The sequence below is a fragment of the Macaca nemestrina genome, chromosome 8 (assembly GCF_043159975.1).
Source record: "Macaca nemestrina isolate mMacNem1 chromosome 8, mMacNem.hap1, whole genome shotgun sequence".
Taxonomy (NCBI): Eukaryota; Metazoa; Chordata; class Mammalia; order Primates; family Cercopithecidae; genus Macaca; species Macaca nemestrina.
In genome coordinates this window covers 40,997,706-41,012,635 of record NC_092132.1, presented here as the reverse complement: position 1 = coordinate 41,012,635, position 14,930 = coordinate 40,997,706, and the positions used below count along the sequence as shown (strand labels likewise).

General features: G+C 40.0%; 1 protein-coding gene across 13 annotated transcripts in view; it reads right to left on the bottom strand.

The window, feature by feature from the left end:
- LOC105476005 (dihydropyrimidinase) overlaps positions 1–14,930 on the bottom strand; it is a 94,858-nt gene that overhangs the window by 42,760 nt on the left and 37,168 nt on the right. For 7 of the 13 annotated variants that reach the window (XR_983776.3, XM_011731570.2, XM_011731572.3 and 4 more), the window contains 3 exons: positions 14,064–14,220; positions 12,483–12,624; positions 8,737–8,879 (listed from right to left, as the gene is read on the bottom strand). Coding sequence is in view for 8 of the 13 variants with exons in the window: in XM_011731570.2 (XP_011729872.2) it covers positions 8,737–8,879; positions 12,483–12,624; positions 14,064–14,220 (442 nt within the window). In the remaining 5 variants the exon portion in view is untranslated. The other 6 variants (XR_983777.3, XR_983778.3, XR_983779.3 and 3 more) reach the window with 4 other exon arrangements.

The following is a 14,930-nucleotide window of genomic DNA, read 5'->3' as shown; positions in this document are numbered from 1 at the left end:
TACAAGCAAATGTCAAAGATATAAAAACATAGAATCTATGTCAGGTAGGAAGAAAAATACAGCAGGTGCTTAGTTAGGAAAACCTATGTCTTTCACACAGACTCGCTTGGTGCTTATTTTTTGCCCAATGCTAATGCTGAAAATAAACTGCTTACTCTGGCCAAGCCAAATGATCAGTGATAGAATGGGTTACTGCGATTCATTCTAAGCTGCTTTTCTTTTATAATTTGGGGGAAAATGCAGCTATTAGTAGTAAAGTCCCCAGAAATCATTTCTAGTTCACTTGAAAGGTTCAGTTGCATGAAAATATGTTTAAATAAACAACTTGGAACAAAGAGTGGTTAAAACTGTACGCATACATAACCAGCAAAGCTAGCTTTTTTCATGCATAGCCCAAACTTTTTTTTTTTTAAAGCAAATGTCTTCTGAAGGCCACAAAATGGATCTTAGGAGGTTTGTTTGAACAGTTTCACTGCTAATAATTTTTAAAAGGTGTCAGTTCTGGAGGCTCAGGCTCTCTTAACCAAAACAATCCATCTAAGCTTCTTAATTTTAGTCATTCTGAAATTTAGTGGTGAAAATTAAAGGTGTGCAAGAAACCTGGGAGACAGAGTTTTTATATGAAATATAATTCTAATATCTTTTGGTCCTGTCTGAATTAAGTCATTATACAAAGATTTCTGACTCACAGCTATAGCTAATAAGAGCTCCCACTCATTCCACAAACTGACCACCTACTACTATTATCTATTACCACTGACCACCTACTACATGCTAAGTGCTACTGAACACTGACTATGCACCAAGCATCTTATGACACGACCTTAAAGCTCACAACAAAGCTAGGAAATAAATAGCATTATCATGCCCATTTTACAAACAAAAAAATTGAAATTCAGAAAAATTAAATGACATACCCAAAGTCATACCCAGCTCATAAGTGGCAGACTAGGACTTTAACACCAAAGCCTTTCTCTTCACTCTATGGTACCGCTCCCCCAATAGCCCAGATGGCAGGTTTGATTTTGTGTGGATTAGCAAAAGACATTTGTTCCTCAAGGTGCTTTGCTATCATATGCTAGAAAACTGGCATAGTTACTACCTGTATCTATATCTAGCTATCTAACTATACACATATATCCGTGGTAACGATGATGTGAAGAGTGCCCCTGTAACTGTGCAAAAGCACAACCTGAACCACATTAGGCAGCAGCCCTGACACCATGTTGCAGCCCTGACGTTGTGTTATAAGACATCACAGTGACAAATCATGGCATAAATCATATTCATTTCCACTTATGCACCCAGGACAAGACCCACACAATGCACACTGGGATGCTTGTGGGTGTGGGGAGTGGCAGGCGCATTAGTGACAGACACTCTCAGAAACAGGCGTGAAAAGCAGCATCTTCAGGCTGATCAACTGTTATAAGCAGGAACCCAGGCTGCTGTGCTGACGTGCATGTGAATGTGTGTGTGCGCACGCTTTCTTTGAGGAAGAGGAGGAGGATTATAATGCACAAATGAGTCAGAGGATACACAATGTGCAACTTCAAGGGAAAATGCCTCATAGTTTCTGTGAGACAGTTACTGGTGATGTAGCTATCCTAATAAGCCATAACCATCACTCTTTGCCAAAGGGTACCTGATTCCTCCTTTCTTCTCCCTCCCCACGCCCTACAATCCCTACCACCCAAGGATGACAGTTATTCTTCCCCCGCTTTATTTCACACAAAAGGCCCCCTCTAGAATCCAGAAGGGCACCATCATAAGCTGCAAGCCATTACTCTTCACTGAATATAAAGTTAAATTCATTTATCTCCATCTTCAATGAGAAAGGGAAGGAAATTAAGCAGGAAAGATGGCCCAATGCCTTCAAGAATGGTGTATTCAAGGTCAAAGCCTGCCATAATTGAGTTAAAAAATAATAAATGAAAACATGTCTGCTCTGCAGAATACAGTCCAGCTAGAAGTCTTCATTAAATGTTCCAGTACACACAATGTGTTAGCTGTGTGTTTGTGTGCTTGAGATTCTGTGAGATACCCTGTAGCTCATAAATACTGAAAAGGGACAGTTACCATAGTAACTAAGTGCTATTTAATGAATACCAAAGAACTGAAGCTCCGAGGATAGTTTTAAATTGCCAGAACATGAGTTACTGCTGCAGCTATGGGCTTGCAAGTAACTGACATGCCACTCTCTCTAATAAGATTTTTAACAAGTTGGCCAATTTGCCTGATCTCCGTCTTGACCACATGACACCACAAGATTCTGTTTTAACATCACATGAAAGCATGTTCCTGATTTCTTCCCCTGACTCCAGGTATCAAGATCTTCTACAGAAATGTGTCAAACATTCAGAAACTGAAAACGTCCTTAAATTTGAAGCTTTGACCCAAGTAGTGAAGCAGTAGGACACATACTTCCATCATAAGCAACAGACACCAGCTCAATGAGCCGTCAAGCTGAATACAGCAGGCTCTTTTATTTCCGAAAAAGGTGAATGCTCCCTTTACACTAAATGCAGTTTGTTCTTTATTGTGCAATGACACAGAAGAGCTATTGCAGTTGATTTTTGCAGGAACTTTTTACAGGCTAGTGACGTCTTAGGTAATCTTTCATCAGGATGTCCAAACCTTCCCTACTACGCCCACTCCCAATTCTCTCCTGCCATCCATCACCATATGTCAAATTCCTCACCTTGGAATCATCTCGCTTTTTACAGATTTAAAAGGAAAAAATAAGCATGGCTGCCCTGCTTTTCTTTCCACTGGTCTCCCCTGGTAACTCTAACGTGGTCCATTTTTAAGGCTACAGATTGTGTGGCAAGCACACTTACGTCTACATGCCATTAATAAGTAACAAGAATTTTAAAAACGAAAACATCTGTGTACCATGAAGCCAAAAATCATTAGCAAATGCATTCGTTCTCCAGGGGCTGGCTTGTTCTTGCATAACCAGCAGCTCGAATGGCCTGGTTGGAGCCAGCCGAGCTCAGTGTGGGCTGTGGGCGCCCCCTTCAGCATCTAGGGTACAATGCATGTTGCTTTCCTGTTAGATACTAACGAGTCGGCTGGGCAGTTATTTTTGCTAAAACCGTTTGAGGAAATTTTGTAGGAAAATTTGGGCCAATATCTAATGCTGTGGTGAGACAAAAAGCCTGCACATTACCAGCCTGCATTTAATGTTAAAATCAGGCAGGTAAAATTTAAAAGGGAGGCCTTTATTACAAGAAGAAAAAAAAAACCCTATAGATATATTCATTTATTCATTTGATTAAATAACACTTCTCTACAAGGTGAACTCTATTTAAAATTGCCTCTGTCTGTGATAAACACAATTGAAAGTGGAGACAGCCACAACCTCTTCACCTTCTCATTTCCTTCTACAGCCTGAACCTGTTCTCTCTGTGGTGCAATCCCCAGTCTTAACTGCTTCCTCCTGGAACCCCCTATCTATGCCTTGGTTTATCTCACCTCCATGTTTAGTCTTGAGTCACAGAGCCACGTTATCTACTCACCTTTCTCGTACGATTTCATGTCGATGACTGCTCTAACTCCACAAGGATCTTTCTTCTTTGAACTTCTAAGGCATCTTGTTTCTGCCTCTCGTGTGATATTCTTAACCCATCCCTTCTTAGGCTGAGAATATTTGACTTTACATCTCCTCTCCTCTCCTAGACTGTCAGCTTCTTAAAAGCAGGGCGTGGCTGTTGTATAAGCTTGACCCTCAGCCTGCAGCTTGCCGAGGTGCTCCTGTGCAGAGGGAATTTGTGAATGAAGGAGCACACAAAGGTAACTCTTTTGACTTCATTTCTTCTAAGAGCTCTGCTTAACAAACTCATTGCTCCCAACCTAAAATATGAAGGGGCACTTAAAGAAAATAAGACCAGTGAGACAGTTCTTCCTCCTCTCCTTGGTAATAAATCTTTTCTACTTAAATTCGTCTTTATCTATTCATTCTTTCAACACAGTCATGTATTGATCACATGCAGTAAGTAAAAAGCATGAAATGGGAAGATGCTATTCTTACTTTTCCTCTCACCATAGCCGGTGCTGAATAAAATCTTTCTAGTTTTCATTTATGCTATTTCTTAGTCCTGCCAATCTTCCATGCAGTGTGGAAGACTGCATCCTTCTCATTCACCTGTTCAACATTTATTGTGCTTCTTCTCTATGCTGAACCAAGCTAGGCCTACGTCATATAGGATCAATTAAAACAAAAATCGAGAGCATAACTCCTCACTCCTTAAGTATGGACTGTACATGGTAACTTCCTTCCAGAAAATACAACATGGAAAGGGGTGGGGGAAACAGCTGTATGGTGGAGAAACCTGGAAAATACCACCTCAGCCAGTTCATCCAGGTAAACACCAGTAGTGGTAAGTCGTGTTCACAGTATGTCTTTTGATACGATGTGATGACAATGGTTCTTTACTTCTGTGATCTTCCTCCCCCAAACCCACAACCAGAGGCTTATAATGAGAAAAACATCAGGAAAATTACAACAGAGGCCATTCTACAAAATACCTGATTGATATTCCTCAAAACTGTCAAGGTCATCAAAAACAAAGTCAGAGAAATTGTCACAAGTCAGGGGAGCCTAAGGACACATGACCACTAAATGCAATATTGGATCCCGGAAGGGGAAAAAGGCAAAAACTAAGGAAATATGATAAAGTATGGATTCTAGTTAATAATAACATATCAGTTTTGGTTCATTAATTGTGACAAGTGTACCATACTAATGTAAGATAATAATAGTGGCAACCAGTATGGGGTACATAGGAACTGTCTTGTACTATCTTTGCAACTTTTCTGTAAATCTAAAATATTCTAAAATAAAACATTTATTTTAAAAAATGGAACTAGACCTCAAGAATATTAATGAGAAAGAAAAGGAAGACAGATTGTGGTACAGGATTGTAAGTGGGTTTGCAGGATTCAGTAGAACTCAGGCTGCAAGGTGAGAAGAGGCAGACGGTGACGATGGTAGGGGTAGTGTCTAAGGACAGCGGAAAGCTATGGATGATTCATGGACAGTTAGAAAAGTCTAAAAATATTATTGCACTTCAGAAAGGTCCTAGTTGAGGTCATCAGCATAAATTTTGGTCGGGAACAGCCAGCCCAGATGAGCAAGTTTCTCATAACAACCAGGCCAAGAATAGAGAAAGCTGGTGCTATGATCGACCCAGATAAGGGCTCAGCATACAGTTTCTGAAACAATCTCTCTCCCTTAATGTGAACGACAACAAACGTGTTTTCTCCTTGAATTCTTCCAGATTCATTATTCTATGAAGCCTCCTCTTCAACAGCCCCCTTCTCTCCTTTTTCCCACATGCTGCAATTGAAAAAAATGAATGATGATAGTGCAAAACTATTCTGATGATGGTTTAGAGGAAAATGTTAAATTAAAGGATTAAAGAAGCAAGATATAGAATAAGTCAAATATGTCAAAGAAATCCAAAGGAGGCTCAATCAATTCAATATACCCTGAGATTTTTCCGCTTTTCAAAAAAACAATAAAACAAGAAAAGAAAAACAAAAAGGTCACCAGCTTTTTAAAAGGATCTGGAGTCAGAGAAATAGAACCCCATGGTTCATCTGCCTTCCGATCACCACAGGCAAAATAGCTGAGAACACCTAAAAATGAAAATGTCCTGCAAAGAATGAAACTAGTCAAACTAGAGAAATAGAAAATAACCATAATAATACATATCTTGTCTTTGTGTAACACGTTCTTAGTTGACAAAGCATTTTCACATGTATCTCATGTGATTCTAACCAAAACTTTATGAGGTAGGCATAACAATTCTCAATGATCCCATTTTACACATGAGAGAGTGGATTTTCAGAGACTTTAAATGGCCTTTGATGGGCCTGGGATCAGAACCTACACATTAGGCTCTGGGGCTATGCTGGTTTTCCTTATGTCTGGCACCGAGGTGTACACAATCAGCACACACAGATAAAGAAGCTTCATGCTAGTAAGATAATGCAGAATATGTATCTTTCTCCCAAAAGACACATCTACAAAAACGTTAATATTTAATTTTGTTATCATTATTGTGATAAATAAATTTGATCATTAATGCGATAAATAATGTCCTTCATAAAGTGAAGGATGGAAATCATACAAAAAACGTGAAAGAACTTACAAGAGAAAGCGATGGAAAGAAATGTAAAAACATAGGAGCTTTTTAGTTTGACCTTAAGTTAGTTATTCTTAGACTAGAAATGAGGGAAATTAAGCAGGTAATATATATAGACCTTTAAAAAAAAATCTACACATCTGGATCATTATGTGCTATTCTGAAACAACTGAATAGGAAAAGAAGGGTAAGACAATGTTATAGAAATCAGTAGCAAAACTTGTGAGAAAGCAGTCTAAATTTATATAGTCTAAAAACATGACTCAAAGAGACATAATCGCAGCCTATAAATATCCTCCAGGCAGCAATATGTGGTAAATAAAGTGAACTATTCACAACCTTGGGTTCAGGTCATCTCTCTTTGTCCAGTTGTCTAGTGAAGACAGTGCTCTACCCCTGAGCTGGTGTCATCCCTAGAAATTAAAACGGCAGATGAGGGCTCGCCAGGCTGGGCCCTGTTGGAGATACTCAGGTGGAGGATTCAAAAGAAGAAGCGCATCGAATGGCCTCCTGAGATTCTCCATATTATTAAGAATTAGACTGGAGAGTCTCACCACACAATAAAGTGTTTTCATTTTTTCCCTCACCTTTGATAAAGAATGACAGAGAATGAAATCAAATCCAAAAATGCTTTTAGTTATTGGCCCACCTGATTGGAAGACAAAATGGAATATGAAAAATCAAGAACATTATAAAGTGCTCTGCTTTGCTATCAGCAGACAACATGGTACTGAATCTCATGAAAAATCACCCAAGTTTATGAAGTCGAAGTCACTAGGTCAGGGTTCTCATAGCAAACCTGTCACTTACGCTGTTGCACAGCTCCAGTTTTCTCATTGTCATAAGGTCATCAGTAGCTGTCTCTCCTGGTAAAATCACATTTAAGACACCAAAACATTTAAAAAACCCACTGAGAGCTGTGACATACAGATTATTACTGATGATTAACATTAGTATGATGTTCCCTGATGTTATGCTTCAAAAGCATCATTTTCCACAAATATTTCTTTCACAGAATAGTTTTCTCCCTTTTGAAAATTTCTAGGTTTTCAGATTAAAGCTCACGATCTCCTTAACCCACAAGTTATTTCAAAAGGTCTGCCTGAGCCCAGCCCTTGAAGCAGCCTAAATGGTTTGAATTACAGCCAAGATGGCCCTGGGCAGGCCCCTGCTGGGTGGACAGCAGCCCTCTGTAGAGTGATACTTTAAATATCAAGAGTTCTCTAAACACAGCATGCTCATTTCAGCCACAGAGCAATCAAAATCCAAGCAATTTTTTTTTCCATTGCCTTTCCAAGCACAATTTTTCTAGCCTTGTAGAGAAGCTGCCTACATTTGGTTTTGCTTGTCTTCATTTTGCATGTAACTATTTTGTATGCAACCAGATATTTAGTCCTTAAATGGGCAATAGTTCCTTATTAACCTAAGAAAGACCTTGAACCGTGTCTTGCTGTTATCTTAAGATATTTATGTAAATAAGATGTGTATACCACCCTTTAGGGCATTGCATGGATCTTAACCAGCGATGAGGTGATATGCTGAAGTGTTTAACTGAAGGCTGCTTGCTTGCTATGACTACGGCCTGCCAGCCATGTGAACTGGTCCCTGAGTGAGAAAAGTGGGTGCCCAGAGAGTGTCAAGTGAAAAAAAACGAGGATTTTCTGTAGGAATATCTGCGGCTTGTTTTCAGGCTTACAGTGATGGTACCTTAGTGCTTCAAATGATCATTGTTTTCCCAAAGGTAACCCAGGAGCACTTCAATTGAAGCTGGGCCTTTGTGACAATATTAGCCCAAGAAACTGTAGACTTTTTTTTCTTACTACAATAAAAACCCTAATAGACTTTGAATAAATGCCTGTACAAGGAGGCAGAAGTCCATGCGAGCGCACATACATACAGATTATTAAAGCATTTAATGGGATTTTCTCCACTACAGCTGCAAAGTACATGAAAAACACAAATTAGGCTGCAGGTGTTGCCTGTGCTAACGTCCTATAAGGAGACAATAACAGAGCTCCAGCCTCTATTGACTGCTTTCCTGAGTTGGTGGAATTTGCCAGACCTGCAATATTAACATAGAATTATGGAAATTGGAAACAAAAAGCTGGAATCTACTAGGAATGACAGGCTGAAGATGAACTCAACTGGAAAATTTGGCTAACTGAAAGTGACATCCTTTGTGCTGGAATTTTTCTATCTGAAAGCTTTAAAAAGGCTGTAATTATTTTGAGTTTTCAATTCAACCCTTTTCAAATTAAGCCTTTTATTTCCTTCGTCACTCTGTACCTTTCTTCCATGTGAACTCGGGCATTTGCCAGGCACTGAAATGGTAAATTCATATTGGTTTTATATACAGATCCATTGTCAGAGAATGCAACACAATTTCTGCATCCTCTATGCCAAGAAAAACAAAGGAATATTTGCACATCAAAACCTTTATCTTGTGTACAGGCTCAAAGTACCTGAGCACAGCTAAAGAAGTCATCTAAGGAGAAATGGCTGATTAATGCCAAAGCATTATTTCTTTGCAAGTTAGTGCATTTTCTCCACGATGAAGCCAAGGAATACAAGAACTTAGACTTACCTTGTGGCTTTTGGGTCCCAAATAACAATGTCAGCATCTGATCCTACAGCTATTCTTCCTTTTCTTGGATAGAGGTTAAAGATTTTGGCTGCATTTGTGCTGGTAACTGCCACAAATCTGTTTTCATCCATTTTACCACTGTGCTGTAAAGCAATTCAAAGAATCATTCTAATGATCAAATACTAAAAAGTATCCTATCAATAAAAATGACAAGACATGCATCTCTTAAACAAACAGAACTACACCTAATTTCTTATATCGTGGAGCATCTGAGGATGCTGATAAGTATTAAACAGTCATAATGCTAATGATGGAGATGATGGGGTAACATATGGAAGCCTGAAGATGACTTTTCAAAAACCCCATTAATTAGCATCCACACTAATTCTTCCCATTCATCCTAGAATCACAAAAATTGGTATAAGTGACAGCTAGATTTTGGTAATGGTATTTTCGATTCTCATTTAAAGTTTGACAATACCACATTTATGATCTGGCTTATTTATTACAGACCTAAGATTTATGAGATAATCATGTAGACATTAGATAGAATAATATAGAGTGAGAATAGGTGATAATTTTTTTTTTTTTTTTTTTTTGGGAGACGGAATTTCACTGTCATTGCCCAGGCTGGAGTGCAATGGTGCGATCTTGGCTCACTGCAACCTCCATCTCCCAGGTTCAAGTGATTCTCCTGCCTCAGCCTCCCAAGTAGCTGGGATTACAGGCATGCGCCACCACACATGGCTAAATTTTTGTATTTAGTAGAGATGGGTTTCGCCATGTTGGCCAGGCTGGTCTCCAACTCCTGACCACAGGTGATCCACCCTCCTTGGCCTCCCAAAGTGTTGGGATTACAGGCGTGAGCCACTGCACCTGGCTGACAACATTTTTAAATCAGTTGGCAATGCTTTTATTATTTTTTAAAGAATATTATAGAGTGAGGATAGGGGCCAACACTTCTGAATCAGGTGACAATCCTTTTTTTTTCATTTTTTGTTTTGAGACATGGTCTCACTCTGTTGCCCAGGCTGGAATGCAGTGGCGTGATCATGGCTCACTGCAGCTTTAACCTCCCTTGGCTTAGGTGATCCTCCCCCTTCTGCCTCCCAAGCATTAGGTTGGTGCAAAAGTAATTGCAGTTTTTGCCATTAAAAGTGATGGCAAAACTGTGATTACTTTTGCACCAACCTAATAGCTGGGACTACATGGTATGGTATGCCTCACCATGCCTGGCTAATTTTTTGTAGAGATGGGGTTTCACCATGTTGCCCAGGCTGATCTGGAACTGTAATCCTAACACTTCAGGAGGCCGAGGCAACCCACCTGCCTTAGCCTCCCCAAAGTGTTAGGATTACAGGCATAAGCCACCACACCCAGATGCAATCCTTTTGAAAAGATAAAAAAATCAACTCAAGAGGTTCAATTTTATGCAATTGAAGTTTTGCACGAACCAACAATTATGGATAGTCTATTGCAAGAGATTTTAATATGGACAGAATTCAGAGGGATGTGGCTCCTCTAAAATAAAATTTAAAAGTGTTAGGAGTTTATTCCTATTTACATGGTAAGAGGGTACTTAAGGTTTATTTAATTACCAAAGAGTGCTTGCCTTAAAAATCACTAAGAACCATGCCCTGAAAGTAATATTTCCATAAGTAAACCACACTAATGTTTCATAAAATGACATGGTTTTCTATATATTATGAAGAACTATTCAGTCACTGTAAAGCCATTTATATACCAGGGAACTATATGGATGATGAAAACCTGCTATAATAAAGATATTCATTGTAATAACAGAAGTTCAAGTGGAAGGTTGAACTGTTATCAAGAAAATCTGAGTGAAGAGAAGTCGTCGGGGATGGTTAGAGTTGGGGTGGAGGAAGAGGGGGTAAGGAAAATAATCAGCAGAAGATGGGGCTATAGAGATGCTTTGAAGATCTAATTGTAAGTTAATGATTCAACTATCATCCACTAAGTAATGGAGACAAGTAAAGGGTTTTTAAGAGAACAATAGCACAAACAGAACTTTATTTTTGAATGAGAGCTCCCATTCGAAACCTATCCTCCCTCTATAATACTGTAAAAACAATAATAAAAGCATTGTCAGCTGTTCTCAGTACAGAACAAGAGTTCTTGTACTGGAGTAAAGAATACATTGTAGCAAGTGAGACCCTAGAGATGGGGACCAGCTGTGAGATTACTGCAAAGGTCCAAACAAAATATGAGCCTCCAACTAGAATGGCAGCAATGAAGAAAGAAATAAGGAGACACTTTGGAAATAAAATTGACAAGACTTGGTGAATAATTCATTAGAGTTAGAAGTAGGTGGTATGTGTAGGGTAAAGGCAATTGAAGAGGATTCTGAAGTGTGAGATGTAATTAATGTGTCATTCAAGGGAGGCATCCTAGGAGATGGGTGAGAAGGGCATGACACTGGGGACCAGAAATCTAACCAGGCAAGTCCCCTCTGCTGGTCTTCACAGCTCCACATGTCAACTGGCTGGACAAGTTAACACACAGACATTTAGTTATGTGATTCTTCTCCATCCTTAGGGAGAAATTTTCTAGTCATGAGCATTTACATTTTGTTTCCAGACTTTAAATTATTACTTTTGTGACTTCATACAGCAATTTAAAAATATGATATCCAAGGGTCCTTTAAGAAGTGACATCAGGCTGGGCATGGTGGCTCACGCCTGTCAATCCCAACACTTTGGGAGGCCGAGGCGGGTGGATCACTTGAGGTCAGGAATTTGAAACCAGCCTGGCCAACATGGTGAAACCCCCTCTCTATTAAAAATACAAAAATTTGCTGGTCATGGTGGCGCACATCTGTAATCCCAGCTACTTGGGAGGCTGAGGCAGGAGAATCACTTGAACCTGGGAGTCAGAGGTTACAGTGAGCTGAGAATACACCACTGCACTCCAGCCTGGCAACAGAGTGAGACTCCGTCAAAAAAAAAAAAACAAAAAACAAAAAACAACTGACATCGACAAAGATTTCATGACAAGGAGGTATAAGCATAATGAATACCTTTCGTGTATTTTCGTGTGTGTGTGTGTGATGGAGTCTCACTCTGTTGCCCCAGGTTCAAGTGCAATGGTGCCATCTTGACTCACCGCAACCTCTGCCTCACGAATTCAAGCGATTCTCCTGTCTCAGCCTCCTGAGTAGCTGCGATTACAGGCTCGTGCCACCATGCCCGGCTAACTTTCGTATTTTTAGTAGAGACAGGGTTTCACCGTGTTAGCAGGTTGGTCTTGAACTCCTGACCTCAAGTGATCCACCCGCCTTGGCCTACCAAAGTGCTGGGATTAAAAGTGTGAGCCACCGCACCCAACCCCTTTGTGTATTTTTTATCATTTCAAGTATTTGTGCCAATGACACATGAGGCATTGGAATTCAAGAGCATGAGAAATCAAGCAGAAGGGCTATGCCTTTTCAGAGAATTCAAGAATAACCCTCTTTGTATGCAATCTTAATTCATCTCCTAATGTCTCTGCAAAATGGTGCGATGCATCCTCTAAACTAAAATAAACTATGCAGAGATTATTTCTTTGCTGATGCTATACTGAGGGATGGAATGGTGGCAGAGGTGATAGTACTGCATTCCTCGTATCCTCCCTAGTAAAAACAATCAAAAAGTTTGTTTATGAAAATTTGTGCCACTCTGGTCCTCAAATGGGCAGGATCCTGGCTGAAGAACTAGGCAAAGCAAGGCTGGAACGTTTGAACCTACCACGCCTTTTTCCCATATTACTGACATCCGATCTTCAACACCATTCACCCCATTGGGGATCTTGGTAAAATCATCCTTCCCAAGAGCTTTCTGGCAGGTGTTAAAAGTGCAGTTATCAGTCCCTGTTGTGGTTAGATCATCACTGTAAAAGAAAAAAACACAAGAGTGATGGGGTGAGTATACAGAACACGTTAGGAGGAAACTGCCATAACCTTTACTAATCTCCTGGCTCCCTTCTCAATTGAAGTCAGAAAAATGCAATGGAGAATGAACAGTTTTTTCAAGAACATATTTCATCCGTCTCCTGTCTCTATTCTAGGAAGCACCTTCAGACGACACACTGATAGGAAGCGTGGTGCAAGACAGGTTAGGAAACCTGGCTTCTAAGCTCAGCTCCGTCACTTACTAGCTCTGTGATATGAGCTTGTCCGAGACTCTGTTTCTCATCTAGAAATGAATAGTTATATGTACTTGATGAAGATAACTTCAGAATCACCAGCAAATATGTAAGAGAAAACCTCTTGTGAGCAGAATACTCCACAAAGACATCACCATGGTGATCCTCATGAATGGAGGGCAGGTCCTCCGGGGCAGTCCTGAGCCACACGGCCCACTGGAATGAACAGAGGGTGAGATTGGCTGAGGATGCTGATATTACCAGGGACAGGAATCCTGCTTTGACTCGTGAGTAATCTTGCGGATGTTGAATCATGAAGGAGGAAGGAAGCTGTAAAGAACAGGTAAGTAAACTCTTGTAAGGTCTGTCATGAAAAACTCTTAGCTTGAGACTGAGTATCTGTGAATGGGGAGTGTCGGGATGTCCATGAATGGTAGAATTTTCTTTTTTCTTTTCTTTTTCTTTTTTTCTTTTTTTTGAGACAGAGTCTTGCTGTGTCACCCAGGTTGGAGTGCAATGGCGCTATCTCTGCTCACTGCAACCTCTGCCTCCTGGGTTCAAGTGATTCTCATGCCTCAGCCTCCCAAGTAACTGGGATTACAGTCATGAGCCACCATGCCTGGCCAATTTTTGTATTTTTAGTAGAGATGGGGATTTGCCATGTTCACCAGGCTGATCTCAAACTCCTGGCCTCATGTGATCTGCCCACTTCAGCCTCCCAAAGTGCTGGGATTACAGGCATGAGCCACTGCATCTGGCCCAAGAATAGTAGAATTTTCAAGAAAAATGATCATACCTTCCCAGAAAGTAACAGGGTCACCTACACAACAACCTAGTTCCCAGATTATATCAGCATAGAAAAAAATTCAACAATATTCTGATAAAAAGTAAAGCGTAATGAAGAGCCCTGGGTTTAGGCAACAAGAGATGAAAAAAGTCAGAAAAGAGTAAAGTTTCAGTGAAAGTGATCTGATTTCTGTGAGTCTAGGAAAGGCTTTAGCAACATATCATAGCATAACTAAGTCGATGTTTTTTGTTCTGCAGGTGAGGGTACCCAGGGCCTGTCAGGTCAAGTAGAAGAGAATACTGGGAGGTTAATGGAAGGTCCAGATGGGAGGACGAGCTCCCCTCCACCCAAACCTTCTTTTGGCAATACACTTCCCAGTCATCTGCAAAATGATTACTTAGCCAGTAGATTCATGAGGAAGTCGGGTGTTGAGGGGTCTGGTCGCAAAGGTGGACCCATGACATGGTGGGCGGCATGGTGCCATTCTTTATTCCAGTAGTGTGTGCCATCTGTGCCAAGACTGGCCGCTATGGGTTCGCCATAGACCACCTTCCCTGGAAAGATTAAAAGAAGCATTCATCACTTTAATTTATTCTTAAGAGGACCATGTGACAAACACATAAATATTAATCTTTTCTGCCCTAGCAGAGGGTAATAGCTACAGTTTAGCAGAATCCCAAACTATAATTTACTTTTGTGGACAGGATTTAAAAATCCATGATGAACATAAATATGAATGAGAAACAAACCTCTGTAAGTGTAAGCTATTCATATTTTAGATCCATTTTTACGGCCATATAACTTAGCAAAAGCTGGCCGGTACAAGAGCCGTTCTAATGAAACCTTCTCCAAAACCCTACCAGATAAACGCTATTGTTATCTCCATCAAAGGATGAGAATAAAGCTATGGAGTAATAACTTCTCCACTCCATATGTACACTCCACTTACATACACTCCATGTGGTGTGGAGATGGTAGAATTTGAACCCAGGCATATTGACTCCAGTGGTCCTAACTTTTATGCTTTATTACCCTGATGACAGATAATTATTAGTTAGGTCATATGGAATTCAACCACAGCATATTTCTGCTGCAAATCAATTGATAATCTTTTCATGCCCTTGAAAAAAAGAACTCCTCAAAAAACTTGTATTAAATGAAAGAACACTCAGATAATAAATTCTTAGCCAGAAATGCATATTTTAAAAATCATGCAAATGAGGCCATCAAAAAAGCATACAATGTTAGAAAAGTTAATAGTGCA